The sequence below is a fragment of the Pseudophryne corroboree genome, chromosome 2, assembly GCF_028390025.1.
Source record: "Pseudophryne corroboree isolate aPseCor3 chromosome 2, aPseCor3.hap2, whole genome shotgun sequence".
In the NCBI taxonomy this organism is placed as follows: Eukaryota; Metazoa; Chordata; class Amphibia; order Anura; family Myobatrachidae; genus Pseudophryne; species Pseudophryne corroboree.
Window position 1 is genome coordinate 319,620,695 of NC_086445.1, and position 15,413 is coordinate 319,636,107.

Here is a 15,413-nt window from a genome sequence, read left to right on the forward strand (position 1 = left end):
TGCCATCACTACCATAATTTTGGTGAATACTCTGGGAGCTGTGGTCAGCCCAAATGGTAGGGCCTGAAATAGAGGCTGGAGGATAGCAACCTAACATAGTGCTGATGGAACAGTGCTATAGGAACATGTGGATAGGCATCTTGAATATTCCGGAATGCCCTAAACCTCCTGCTTTATGGCTGAAATAATGGAACGTAAAGTCTCCATATGACACCTGAGGTATCCACAAGTACTTGTTCAGTGCTTTGATATTGAGTATGGGCCAGAATGACCCATTTGGCTTCTGGAATAGAACCAGGTTGGAATCAAACCTTGTCCTCATTGTGCAGGAGGAACTGATTATCACTCCTGACTGAAGCACCTGAACTGCCTCTTGCAAAGTCCTCGTATTCGTTTCCACTGAGGACGGGCTGGTACAATTTTAATGAGGGTGTTTCTGAAAACACCTACAGCACTTGGTATTACCAACCAAGTACTAACCAACACTGCTTAGCTTCCAAGATCAGATAAGATTGGGCATGTCCAGAATGGTGTGGCTGTAGATCATACCGGGAGATACCGCTTTTTGCACCCAGACATCTGTAGTAGACTGCTGCCAGCTCTGTGCAATCTGAAGAAATCAGCCTCCCACACTGGGTCACCCTAGGTGGAAGCCCTCACCATCACGCTGATGGCTTATCTTCAGATTCGAAAACTGTTCCTCTGGACTGGAAAGCTGGAAACTAGGCTTGATCTGATTTCAAATACTGTTAATTCTTCACCAAAAGAATATTTCCAGTAACAAGATAAGACTCCAGAACTTTCCTGGATTCTGAGTCAGCTTGTTGCAGCTGCTGTCTGAGGCAATAGTACCCATATCCAGGTCCGCTTATCGCTGCCTGTTTTATATACATTATGGAATTTTTGCTTTCTAGATGCCATTGAAAAATCCCCTTTCAATGCATCAGCCAAGGCCGCCATTGCTTATCACTATCTGAGCTAAAGCCAAGGCTGATCTAATGATTGTCCTAGACAAAAAGAAAAAATGGTCTTTAGAAGAGTCTCCTATCCGTAACATCATTAATTTATGTTGAAAACAAAAATAATGTAGATTTTCGCACCATTCTAAGATCTGCAAATCTACTTTGGGAGCCACCCTTCCTTTTTAAACAGTCCCCAGCTGGAGGAGGATAATTGGAATTCTATTTTCTGGAATTTGAACTTCCTACCGGGCGTTAAACAACATAATTTCCATCAGCTGTTTTGGGACATTTAAACACAGCCACCTTAGTTTCTAACATAGACTCTGCTGCTTCTGAGGATAGAATGGCTTACATAGCACTAATTAGCTCAGGTATGTCCACTGAGCTGACCTCCCGAAGTGCAATGAACATGAGCTAAACATGTTTAGACTGTGAAGACGTTGTATCACGTCTGTGATTTACTTACCACCGGCCTTTCAGCTTGCCTTTATTAAGAGGCTGCCATTCCCAAGGTGGATAACCTCAGAATGAAGATTGCATGTAAGGGTAAATAGGATAACCTATTGCTGGTATAGGGGGCTGGCATTATCTCCTCAGCTACATTGGATAATGTCTGTGCAAAGTAGCCCATGAAGGTTCAACTAGAACCTGTGCCTGCCTCTGTTACTTAAGAGGCTTTGGACAACTAAACCATTTTGCAACTTATCCCATTGAACTAGTCCTGATAGGTTAACCTAGCTCTGCAGGACAACATGAAATTGCCGCTCTTGGACATGATAGATAAATCACACACCTTTACAGTGTTATTACACAATTTGTGACTGTAATCACTTTAAAATTTGTGAAAGTGACATACAATCCGACTCTACCCTGCTTTGCACCAGCATTGAGGATCGGAATACACAGGAAAAACTGACGGAATTTTATAGTAGTCAGCAATCACACTAGCACATAATCAACTACAAATACATTTCAAGTATGTAGGAGAAACATATTACTGTATTACCTTATATAGGAGTTTTAAACGTATTCGGTTGCACAGCAAAAGAAAACCACAGCAATAGTTATCAGACTCCTATGCATCAGGCACTTTATCTAATTATTCGTACTCAAAAGGTAGAGACTTAGTTCTGTATTACCCGGCTCAGTAGAGTCGGATACAAGGAGACTCGCCTCGCTTCCGATCAATACATTTGCAAACGCTGAGTGGATCCAGACGCTACTAGCGTACACAATTGCTTTGTGAACCTATAGTGAACAGACGCCCAAGTGAACACTGACGCAACAGTCACACAGCCGCCTATGCTGCGACTGGGTCTCCTTAGTACACAGCGACTCAGATGAAAGTGGGAAAACAGTTAATGTTGGGAGACTCAGAGGAAATTGGTCATGAACTGGGGAGAGGGGCGACCAGGGGAGCCTCTGACTCCCCATTGCTGACATCAACCCTAGGGATCGCGGCCTCATACTACCTCTGGAGCCTATGATCCCTAAGGCCTAGTGCTAATGCACTCTCGGTGACAGCCGCGCCAGCGACTGTTTGGAAGTCTCCTCCCAAAACAGTGCAGCTGTGTCCACGATCCCCCTCTAAGCGTAACAGATGCCTTACCTTCTCCCCATGCTCCGGCCACAGCCTGGTAACATCTGCTGGACCTGCTAGTATATCCGACACAGACGCCCGCCGAAACAGCACTGTACAGGTGAATAAGCGTTGTTGCGACCCGGCGGGGAGTTGTTGGAGCAACTCTTTCCATGGTACGTATAAGACGCTTTTTAGAAAGATCGCTAAAAAAAATTAGTAAGAAAAAATAAAATAAGAAAGCTTATGGCTGCTAAAAACCAGCAGCCCACTGACCATGGTCCGGCTCCTGCCGCACCAAACAAAAAACTGATTTGCCTGAGCCAGGATATATGGACGGGCCCGTTGTATGCTGGGAGGCCGAATAGCTTTGACCGCAAATCCGCTGTCGCTCCACCATATCCCAGTGTATCCTGTGGATACCCTGTGGAGCCTGCAGGAGAAAAGATGTCTGGTGGGGATCAGTACAAGATACCGCCGGACAGGATCTTGGCGGTCAGCATACCGGCACCGGGATCCCGACTGGCACAATCCCAGCAGGGGGACGAGCGCAACGCTACACTCGGCACACTAATGGTGCTGTGACACTTACTGACACTGATATCTTGCTTGTTGGTCAACAACTTGAAGTGATGACAGGAAAAAAAGCTGCGTCTATAAGGTGATATTCTTCCACGTTTATTCCTTCTCATTAGGACAAAGGTCTTTCATTGATAAAGAGCAATTTAACATAATTGAAGACATTGTAGCAAGTCAAAATGAGGTTATTCTGTTCTGTAAGCAGCAGTTACTCATCTACTAGAGGACTAACAGAAAATGCTAGAGCTCACAGTAGTATACCTTAGAGACACCCCACAATGAGGAGTTCATTTTAGGCAACCAGGTGCTTTGCATAGAGCCAGATGGATAGCTTGCATCATCTATGCTTTAAAAATTTGCTTGTTGAAACAAAAATGTACCTGAATTCGGTTTAATGTCAATTTTATTATGGTAAATGACTACTCTTTATTGAACCGGTTTAATAAAACAGTTTATAAAAAAAATTAAAAAATTGCTTGTTCCAGTCACAATTCACCATGACAAACAATGAAGAACTTGGTATGAAGCGTTTTGCTACCTTTGTGGTCACAACTTATGTCCAGTACCGGTTTCTTGCAGTTTGCAGCTGCTGCCCAAGCAAGCAACCTTTGTCTAATGAAGAAGTTAGTGGGATATGAAGACAAACAGATATCCAAGGTAGAAGTAAAGGCTTTCTCTTGGTACCTTAAGTGAGACGTTGGCTTCCCTCTCCTTTTTCGATGCTTAAACAAGCTTGCCAGTCAAAAGGGAGATGCTCAAATCCTTACATAAGGAACAGAAAACACGCTGAAGCAAATAAATTTGGAAATTCAGCAACTCATTGCAGTGACGTGCGGTGACGTCAATGGCTGGGGAGACACTGGCTTCTCAAGTACATCCCCAGTCGCACACGAACACAAACCTCAGCTCACTTTTTAGGAAAAGCAAATACATTAGCGTACATGGGGGGTGGGCTGGTACTGCAGCAATTGTGTATATACTGTGATTACAGGACAGATCCCAAAGTACCCAGACAGCAGCCAGGGCTAGGTCCAAAACTACTGGCACTCTGAGCAAGATGTTTTGAAGTCCCCTTCCCCCCCCCCAATGTGCGCAATGAAGGTGCACATATACTCCTAGGAAAGTAGGACTAGCCTCGAAATTATATATTGTTATCAAATTTTAAATATATATACCATATTATCACCACCCCTACACACACAATTGGCAGTCTTCCACATATTGCCCATAGTAGTGCTCCTTACACTTAATACCCACAGTATAGTGCCAGTTACATGTAATGCCCCAGTATAGTGTCAGTTACACATAATGCCTCCAGAATAGTGTCAGTTACACGTAATGCTCCAGTATAGTGCCAGTTACACGTGATGCCTCCAGTATAGTGCCAGTTACACGTGATGCCTCCAGAATAGTGCCAGTTACACGTGATGCCTCCAGTATAGTGGCAGTTACACGTGATGCCTCCAGTATAGTGCCAGTTACACGTGATGCCTCCAGAATAGTGCCAGTTACACGTGATGCCTCCAGTATAGTGCCAGTTACACGTGATGCCTCCAGTATAGTGCCAGTTACACGTGATGCCTCCAGTATAGTGGCAGTTACATGTGATGCCTCCAGTATAGTGGCAGTTACATGTGATGCCTCCAGTATAGTGCCAGTTACACGTAATGCCTCCAGTATAGTGCCAGTTAAACGTAATGCTCCAAGTATATTGCCAGTTACACGTAATGCCTCTAATATAGTGCAGGTTACACGTAATGCCTCCAGTATAGTGCCAGTTACATGTCATTCCTGCAGTATAGTGCCAGGTACACGTAATGCTCCAAGTATAGTATCAGTTACATGTAATGCTCCAAGTATAGTGCCAGTTACACGTAATGCCCCAGCATAGTATCAGATACATGTAATGCCCTTGTACAGTGCCAGATACACTATATGCCCCCATAGTGCCATAAACACATTATATGCCCCCCACAGTGCCATCAATACATTATATGCCCCCATAGAGCCATAAACACAGAAGTGCTGCTGACTTTGATGTGCCGCGGCCACTGACCTCTCCTGCGGTTGCGGCGATGAGAGTGCTGAACAGAAACGAGCTGCTTCTATAACAGAGTAACAGCACTGTTGCTATACTGGCGACACCCCCACACAGAGCTTATGTACTTGTGTTGCAGCTTTCCACTGTTACATATATTATACACTATGGGGTATGAGGCTCCTGCACACCTGGAAAAAATATACTGAGGTGGGAGGATACAGCAATCTAGTTAGTCAAAGTTGTAGCCAATGCCCGCTCTTGTCAAATTAATTGTGTGTTATTTAATTTAATATCAATTGATGTAACATCTTAATAGAATATTGTGATTGAAACAATCCCATACAAACAGTCATAATAAATTCACTCATAGTATCCCTAAGTAATAAGAACTGTACGTTGTTTGTTTACAATGTAGTTGAACCTAATACTAATATACAGTATATACAGCTGCTGATCCTGACCTCTGCGCGGTGACGCTGACACCGCCGCTATACATGGCACTGCGGACTCCCACACATATAAGTCAGTGACCTGCGGTTCCGCACCCACCGCTGGGAGCCCTGTGTACTTACTCCCCATAGAAATTCTCCCAACCATCGTCCTCCGGAATCCACAGCCAGCAGCAGCCGCCGGGACATGGCATATACCATGTGGAGAGAGGACGGCTCTGTGCTGCGCTGGCCGCCGCGGGTACTGATCAGAGTGTTGGTGCCGGTGGGATGACGATCAGGAGTGACGGGCAGGCCGGTACCCGGCTGTGTGAAGCGTTTCCACCGCACCATCCTCCTGTGAAAAACCCCACCTGGATCGGCCCTGCTTCTAGCTGTAGATCACCGAGGGCTGGCGGATGCTGTCAGGGGGATTAAGAGAGGGGAGTCCCTTCCTTGTCCTGCCACTGCGTGGGGGTGATTGGGCCAGCGGATCCAGCAGTGGATCCGCTGTCCAATCACGTGCCTCGCTAGCAGGGGTGTGCTTTCCCTGCCAGCGAGGCACTTGTAGAAGTGCCGCTTTCACTGGGTTTTTTTTAATGGGCTTTTGCAGCCCAGCGCTTGGCCCCGCCCCCAGCTTTATCCCCATTCCTACTGTCAGCGGGAGGCACTAGCTGCTATCAGTGCCTCCCAAACTAGTTTAATACACTAAAATGATAAGAATAATATAAAGAGGATACATATGACTGAATATGTGTCATATGTATCTTTTGTATTATTTTAATCCTTAATGACAGGGGAGGCACTGCCTCCACGTCCCTGACTCATTGAATCCATGGTGCAGGACTAGAAATAACGGTGCTATGGCACTTCCCAATTTACATTTACATTACCTAGCTGCTCAACTGGCACATCTCAGAGAGTGGTTAGTGCATAGAGATGGTGGAAATTACCAGAGGCTCTAATCAAACAAGCAGGGCTTTATTATACCCCTCTGCAATTTTAGCTTGCCACTGGCTCAGTTCATGGATACTCTCCATTACTGTGTCAGGCTAGGAAGGTGTGGCTCACCACAAAATTAATTTGCGTGGAATTCAATTGTGCCGCACGCCTCCTGCTGGCCGTATATAATAATGGGCGTCTCTCAGAGCAATTCAATTAAATCAGAATTTGACCCTGACTCCCCTACTCTGCAACACTTCTGGTTTTCATAAATGATTGTTGTTGGAGGGTGGAAGTTTACGGAGACAATATGGGGTAGTGGTTGTTGGACAATTGTTTGACGCAGGTGTTTTTGTCAGTTGAAACCCTTCAATTGACTTATGGCCTACCAAATTCTTTTTTTTTTTAACCTCTTTAACTGCGGCATGCATTGGGTAAACAGTTTGCAGGTGCTGCGCCACAATTTTCTATCTCCCCTTTGAGATTGTTCCTCCATTCTGAGTGCCCATAAATCGGTCTCTAACAAACTCATATTTGTTGAGTGGAGACTCTTGCAACCCTTTGCGAAGCCTGAGTGATAAATGGGACCCTAATTTGGGTATACTGAGGGATTAGGATTGGTCTATTTTTTGGGATGACCCCGTAAAGACACAGCATCAGCGAGATTCCAACAAATTCAGACGTTTATCCTCCATAGGATTTACTGGACTCGGGTTAGGCTGTCTAAACTAGGAAGGAGAGCAAGTACTAATTGTGGGGCAGATCTTTGGCATTTGCTATGGGCCAGCCCTGAAATTTCCAAATTTTTGTATTTAGTGATAGACTATTATAAAAATAAGAATTTACTCACCGGTAATTCTATTTCTCGTAGTCCGTAGTGGATGCTGGGGACTCCGTAAGGACCATGGGGAATAGCGGGCTCCGCAGGAGACTGGGCACTCTAAAGAAAGATTAGGTACTATCTGGTGTGCACTGGCTCCTCCCTCTATGCCCCTCCTCCAGACCTCAGTTAAGGAAACTGTACCCGGAAGAGCTGACACTACAAGGAAAGGATTTGGAATCCAGGGTAAGACTCATACCAGCCACACCGTACAACTTGTGATAACCATATCCAGTTAACAGTATGAACAACAACTGAGCCTCATTCAACGGATGGCTCATAACAATAACCCTTTATTAAGCAATAACTATATACACGTATTGCAGAAGAAGTCCGCACTTGGGACGGGCGCCTAGCATCCACTACGGACTACGAGAAATAGAATTACCGGTGAGTAAATTCTTATTTTCTCTGACGTCCTAGTGGATGCTGGGGACTCCGTAAGGACCATGGGGATTATACCAAAGCTCCCAAACGGGCGGGAGAGTGCGGATGACTCTGCAGCACCGAATGAGCAAACACAAGGTCCTCCTCAGCCAGGGTATCAAACTTGTAGAACTTAGCAAATGTGTTTGAACCCGACCAAGTAGCAGCTCGGCAAAGCTGTAACGCCGAGACCCCTCGGGCAGCCACCCAAGAAGAGCCCACCTTCCTTGTGGAATGGGCTTTTACTGATTTTGGATGCGGCAGTCCAGCCGCATAATGCGCCAGCTGAATCGTGCTACAGATCCAGCTAGCAATAGATTGCTTTGAAGCAGGAGCACCCAGCTTGTTGGGTGCATGCAGGATAAACAGCGAGTCAGTTTTTCTGACTCCAGCCGTCCAGGCTACATAGATTTTCGAAGCCCTGACTACATCAAGTAACTTGGAGTCCTCCAAGTCCCGAGTAGCCGCAGGCACCACAATAGGTTGGTTCAAATGAAACGATGATACCACCTTTGGGAGAAATTGGGGACGAGTCCTCAATTCTGCCCTGTCCATATGGAAGATCAGATATGGGCTTTTACATGACAAAGCCGCCAATTCTGACACACGCCTAGCCGATGCTAAGGCCAACAACATGACCACCGTCCACGTGAGATACTTTAGTTCCACGGTCTTAAGTGGCTCAAACCAGTGGGATTTCAGGAAATCCAACACAACGTTAAGATCCCAAGGTGCCACTGGTGGCACAAAAGGAGGCTGAATATGCAGCACTCAGTTAACAAACGTCTGAACTTCAGGCAGTGAAGCCAGTTCCTTTTGAAAGAAAATGGATAGGGCCGAAATCTTGACCTTTATGGATCCTAATTTTAGGCCCATAGTCACTCCTGACTGTAGGAAGTGCAGGAATCGACCCAGCTGGAATTCCTCTGTAGGGGCCTTCCTGGCCTCACACCAAGCAACCTATTTTCGCCATATACAGTGAAAATGTTTTGCTGTCACGTCTTTCCTAGCCTTTATCAGCGTAGGAATAACTTCATTCGAAATGCCCTTTTTCGCTAGGCTCCGGCGTTCAACCGCCATGCCGTCAAATGCAGCCGCGGTAAGTCTTGGAACAGACAGGGCCCTTGTTGCAACAGATCCTGTCTGAGAGGCAGAGGCCATGGGTACTCTGAGAGCATTTCTTGCAGTTCCGGGTACCGAGTCCTTCTTGGCCAATCCGGAGCAATGAATATTGTACTCACTCCTCTTTTTCTTACAATTCTCAGCACCTTGGGTAGGAGAGGAAGAGGAGGACATACATAGACCGACTGGAACACCCACGGTGTTACCAGTGCGTCCACAGCTATCGCCTGAGGTTCCCTTGACCTGGCGTAAAACCTTTTTAGCTTTTTGTTGAGGTGGGACGCCATCATGTCTACTTGTGGCAGTTCCCATCAATTTGCAATCTGCGTGAAGACTTCCTGATGAAGTCCCCACTCTCCCGGGTGGAGGTCGTGCCTGCTGAGGAGGTCTGCTTCTCAGTTGTCCACTCCCGGAATGAACACTGCTGACAGTGCGCTTACTTGATTCTCCGCCCAGCGAAGAATTCTGGTGGCTTCCACCATCGCCACCCTGCTCCTTGTGCCGCCTTGGCGGTTTACATGAACCACTGCGGTCTGACTGGATCAGAACCGGTTGGTCGCGAAGCAGGATCTCTGCTTGACTTAGGGCGTTGTATATGGCCCTTAGTTCCAGGATATTGATGTGAAGGCAAGTCTCCTGACTTGACCACAGACCTTGGAAATTTCTTTCCTGTGCGACTGCCCCCCACCCTCGGAGGCTTGCATCCGTGGTCACCAGGACCCAGTCCTGAATGCCGAATCTGTGGCCCTCGAGAAGGTGAGCACTCTGCAGCCACCACAGAAGAGACACCCTGGCCCTGGGGGATAGGGTGATTAACCGATGCATCTGAAGATGTGATCCGGACCACTTGTCCAGTAAGTCCCATTGGAAGGTCCTTACATGCAGGGAATGGCCTCGTATGATGCCACCATCCTTCCCAGGACTAGAGTGCAGTGATGCACTGACACCTGTTTTGGTTTTAATAGATTCCTGACCAGTGTCACGAGCTCCTGAGCTCTCTCCATCGGGACATAAACCCTTTTCTGATCTGTGTCTAGGATCATGCCTAGGAGAGGCAGATGAGCTGTAAGAACCAACTGCGACTTTGGAATACATAGAATCCAGCCGTGTTGCCGTTTCACTTCCAGAGAAAGTGATACGCTGTTCAGCAGCTGCTCTCGTGATCTCGTTTTTATGAGGAGATCGTCCGTGATAATAGTGACACCCTGCATCCGCAGGAGCACCATCATTTCCGCTATTACCGTGGTGATATTCTCAAGGCCGTGGAGAGACCAAACGGCAACTGAACCCACTTGTGGCTGAACTTACGAAGGCGTGTTCCCACCGGGCCTAGCTCCGCCTGTGGAGCCCCAGCGACATGCGGTGGATTTTTGTAGAGGCCGAGGAGGATTTCTGTTCCTGGGAACTAGCTGTGTTGTGCAGCTTCTTTCCTCTGCCCCCGCCTCTGACAAGAAAGTACGCACCTCAGACTTTGTTTCTTTATTCGAAAGGCTGCATTTGATAATGTTGTGCTTTCCTAGGCTGTGCAGGAATATAAGGCAAAATATCAGAATTACCAGCTATAGCTGTGGAGACCAGGCCCGAGAACCCTTCTCCACACAATCCTCAGCCTTCCATATGCCTCTTAAGTCGGCATCATCTGTCCATTGCATATTACTACAGGACACGTCAAGCAGAAATCGACATAGCTTTGACTCTAGGACTCAGTATACTCATGTCTCTTTGGGCATGTTCTATAATTATATATCTATCACTTAAAACAGCATCTTTTATATATATATATATATATATATATATATAAATATCTATATGCATACTAGGGTCTCAATCTCTGCTGATAAGGTACCTGTCCACGCTGCCACAGCGCTATAAACCCATGCCGACACAATCGCCGGTCTGGGTAGTATACTAGAATGTGCACGCTATCTGCAGGATCCCTGAGAATAGCAAGTGCTACCGTCTGTGCAAACAGGACACCCTAGGGGAAGATTCTCAACACATCCTGGCCCTAGTGGGGAAAGGATACAGCCTGAGAATTTTTTTGTGAGAAGCTGCAGTCTCTTGTCTGGAGGTTCCCGCTCTTTTTCCTCATGAGAGGAGGGGAATTTACCTCAGCTTTCTTCCCCTTAACATGTGTACCCTTGTGTCAGGGACAAATGAGTCATCAGTGATATGCAAATCATCTTTTATTACAATAATCATATATTGAATACCTTTCAGCCATCTTGGCTGTAACTTTGCATTATCGTAGTCGACACTGGAGTTAAACTCTGTGTCGATACCAGTGTTTATTATTTTGGATAGTGAGCATTGAGAGACTCTGAAGGTCTCTGTGACATAGGGACAGACATGGGTAGCTTTCCTGTCTGTTCCCTAACCTTTTGTGCAATAAATTCACCTTAGCACTTACACATATCCAAACAGGTGTCGGCGTTGTCGACGGAGACACCCTCTCACACACATATACGCTCTATCACCTCCTTAGGGGAGCCTTTTACCTCAGGCATGTCGACACACGCGTACCGACACACCACCCACACAGGGGATGCTCTATTTGAAGACAGTTCCCCCACAAGGCCCTTTGGAGAGACAGAGATAGAGTATGCCAGCACACACCACAGCGCTATATAACTCAGGGGTGACACTGATTACCCAATAGCTGCTGAAATATAACTTTTGCGCCTAAATTTATGTGCCCCCCCCTCTCTTTTTACCCTTCTGCTACCAGGATACTGCAGGGGAGAGCCTGGGGAGCGTCCTTCCAGCGGAGCTGTGAAGAAAAATGGCGCTGGTGTGCTGAGGAAGTAGGCCCCGCCCCCTCAGTGGCGGGCTTCTGTCCCGCTTTCAGTGATAGAAAATGGCGGGGGATTTACATATATACAGTTCCTGACTGTATATATGTAGGTTTAATGCCACAAGGTACTCAAATTGCAGCCCAGGGCGCCCCCCCCCCCAGCGCCCTGCACCCTACAGTGACCGGAGTGTGTGGTGTGCTGTGGGAGCAATGGCGCACAGCTGCAGTGCTGTGCGCTACCTTAATGAAGACAGGAGTCTTCAGCCGCCGATTTCACTGTCTTTCCAGCTTCTGTTCTTCTGGCTCTGCGAGGGGGACGGCGGCGCGGCTCCGGGAACAGACGATCGAGGACAGCTGCCTGTGTTCGAACCCTCTGGAGCTAATGGTGTCCAGTAGCCTAAGAAGCGCAACCTAGCTGTGAACAGGTACGTTTGCTTCTCTCCCCTCGGTCCCACGTAGCAGTAAGTCTGTTGCCAGCAGAAGCTCACTGAAAATAAAAAACCTAACAAATACTTTCTTTAACTAGCAGGCTCAGGAGAGCCCACTAGGAGCACCCAGCTCTGGCCGGGCACAGATTCTAACTGAGGTCTGGAGGAGGGGCATAGAGGGAGGAGCCAGTGAGATAGTACCTAATCTTTCTTTAGAGTGCCCAGTCTCCTGCGGAGCCCGCTATTCCCCATGGTCCTTACGGAGTCCCCAGCATCCACTAGGACGTCAGAGAAAACAGAAATACGTATTTCTCCTCATCATCTGGGGATCTGTGTATTTGGGATTAGCATGGAGGACTCAATTCAATAGTGGCACATGCCGGCAGCCTCTAGATGGCGCTACCAACAAAGCAATCCAATTGTCTTTGTTCGGGCGCAATGGCTGCCGGTGCATGCATTTGAACTTACACCCCCGGGAGTGGGGAGCTGAAGTGCACAAAAAGTGACCCGTTTGGGTGCCTAAATGGCAGTATTTGCGATCAGCACTTTGGTCGGGTTTAGCTGCTTTACACGGCTAAACCCAACCTTTAGGGGCGCGATCAGCAGAAAAAAACCCCAACTGAACTGCACCCCACCATCTCCCATTACTTTAGATGGAAGATCGAGGGCATTAAACAATTGAATACCACACTATGATCTCTGTGTTCCAGCTTTACATTAGCAATCTATGCAAGTTAGCAAAGGTTTGCATAGCTAGACACTGGATGGCTTCTGTCACTCCCTCTTTCTCAGAATGGGTTGCCCTGGTTAATTCAAATATCAGCCATGAGAGGTTTTGTATAAGATACTATAAGAGAAAGTACCTTCCTAAATTAGAAAAATATGGTCAAGATGGCCGGGGTCCGCATATGCTTTGGAATATAGTAAATCTACATAACTTGTGTGTTCTAGTTGCCCATGAGTGTTCAATACTGTTTATTAAATCAGGTAAGATATATTGCACAATTACTGCCTGGGTTTATATACAACTTTGTAATATGAGTGTCAAACATCATTTCTTCTCTACTGTCCATTTTCAAGCTATTTAAACTGTACTATAGCATGTCTTTATTTATGTTCTTATTGAAAGCATTATATATATTTTCACTTAAAAATGTATTGTACTTTGAATGTTTTCTGTTTTAAAAAATACATAAACACGATTGAAAAAGAAAATCGAAAAACTCAAATAAAATCAAATTAATAAAGACTAGACCAATAACATGATTTAACTCTTTATTTTTTTCTTTTTAAAAGCCATTCCTCTTAAATAAGATCCTAAACATTCACCAGACTGTCACTGTATAAAAATGTACAGTGGCTTTTTTTGACATGTACATTCCATAAAGTTTACAGCTGCAAAGATATGAGGCACACTCAGTATTGCACTTCATTAAAATTTCAGGCTCAAACATAACCCAGAAGTTTAAATGAAACTGCCTTTGTAATGTAATAAATCTTATACAGGACAAACATTGATATCTTTATGTACTATGTACAGCATTTGTTACAACTTTTATACCTTGTAAAGATTCTGTGCCCACCAAATGCAGTATGTCTGCATTCTCTGCTGAGCACACAGCACAGCTCTCCAGCAACCAGATAGTTATATTAACAGTCTAGAAGATAATCATTCTCCCCTTTCTCCACGAGGCAGGTCTACTGTACAGGGCTATTGGAAAGTCAGTGCTCATTACTGTAATTCCTCTTCTGGTCATACATATACTGTATACATTTATTTATATATCCTTGATATGGGGAGCCGTTCTATATGCTGTGTATACAGGCATGTTTGTACACATCTGATGCCTTGTCAATGGTGCTATACGTAATGACCACATGCAAGCACCTCGCGTTATCAACGTTTCAGTTTCAAAAGAATATTTTAACATTTGGTTTGAAGAGCATGGATTGTGAATACACAGCTGTATCTGGTGGGTCCTTCCTGTTTAACCTTGTTCGCACACTCTTTATGTGGTCCCATCCTGACCGGAGGCTGTCGTCCAGAACCTGCCTGGCGTGACGGACTGCTATAGACTGTCGCAATCTTCTCCAAAAAAGGAAAATAATAATAATAGGCTCATTTAAAACGTGTGGGCATTTCTGCACACTCCACAACCCAAGGCAAACTCTTCTCCAGTGGGTGGGTGGACTACATGAAGAGGACACTCTGTTCCTTCAAGTTGTTTACCTTTTGGACCTACAACAAGAAAAGTCAGATAATAACACTAACGTTAATGCCGTACTTTATGATGTAAAATGAGAATGTGATTAGACCATGTCTGCAACTTTACAATGCCATGTTTGTACATGACTGTCAGTACTGTGTGCTTTTATTGCATGAGCATTTAAATGGCAAACACACAGGGGGTCATTCAGAGTTGATCGCATAAGCAACTTTGTTAACAGTTGGGCAAAACCATGTGCACTGCAGGTGGGGCAGATACAACATTTGCAGATAGAGTTAGATTTGGGTGGGTAATTTTGTTTCTGTGCAGGGTAAATACTGGCTGCTTTATTGTTACACTGCAATTAAGATTTCAGTTTGAACACACCCCACCCAAATCTAACTCTCTCTGCAGATGTTACATCTGCCCCGCCTGTAGTGCACATAGTTTTGCCCAACTGCTAACAAATTTGCTGCTGCGATCAACTCTGAATTAGGCCCATAGTTTTATCTGATTGTATATTTTGTCGTTTATTTGCCCCTTTGCTGACACGAGTCAATGAAATCAGTTTGCGTTATGATCTTTATCACACCATACACAGTCTACTAAATCACAGCGGTTTGTCTTCATTGGTATGGCTGAGACACCACTGCCCGCAAACAACTATTTAGCAAAAGTGTTATCTACATTTAGTTGTTCTGCTTAAGACAAGGGGCAGTCTCATAACTAAGAGGACAGGAATCATTCATGACTTTCTGAATCCATGAAACTGATGTGGACTTTGCAGGACAGAGAATAACTAGACTATGGGGAGATGTAGCACACCTTTGAGAGAGAAGTAAAGTACCAACCAATCAGCTCGAAGCAACAGGCTGCATTTGAAAAATTACAGAAGCTGATTGATTGGTACTTTATCTCTCTCCAAGGTTTGATACATCTCTCCCAATAAAACTAATTGGTGCATGCATCATTAATCACTATCCACTAGGTATGTCGTCACCTTATTGACGTTCACAATCTCAACA

General features: G+C 45.6%; 1 protein-coding gene across 16 annotated transcripts in view; it reads right to left on the bottom strand.

Moving 5' to 3' along the window:
- Positions 1-13,443: 13,443 nt before the first annotated feature.
- The window catches only part of MYCBP2 (MYC binding protein 2), a 705,517-nt gene continuing 703,547 nt past the window's right edge, over positions 13,444-15,413 (bottom strand). For all 16 annotated transcript variants that reach the window (XM_063952980.1, XM_063952968.1, XM_063952974.1 and 13 more), the window contains one exon: positions 13,444-14,420. In XM_063952980.1, the coding sequence (XP_063809050.1) occupies positions 14,305-14,420 (116 nt within the window). In that variant the 3' untranslated portion in view covers positions 13,444-14,304. The remainder of the gene's footprint in view (positions 14,421-15,413) is intronic.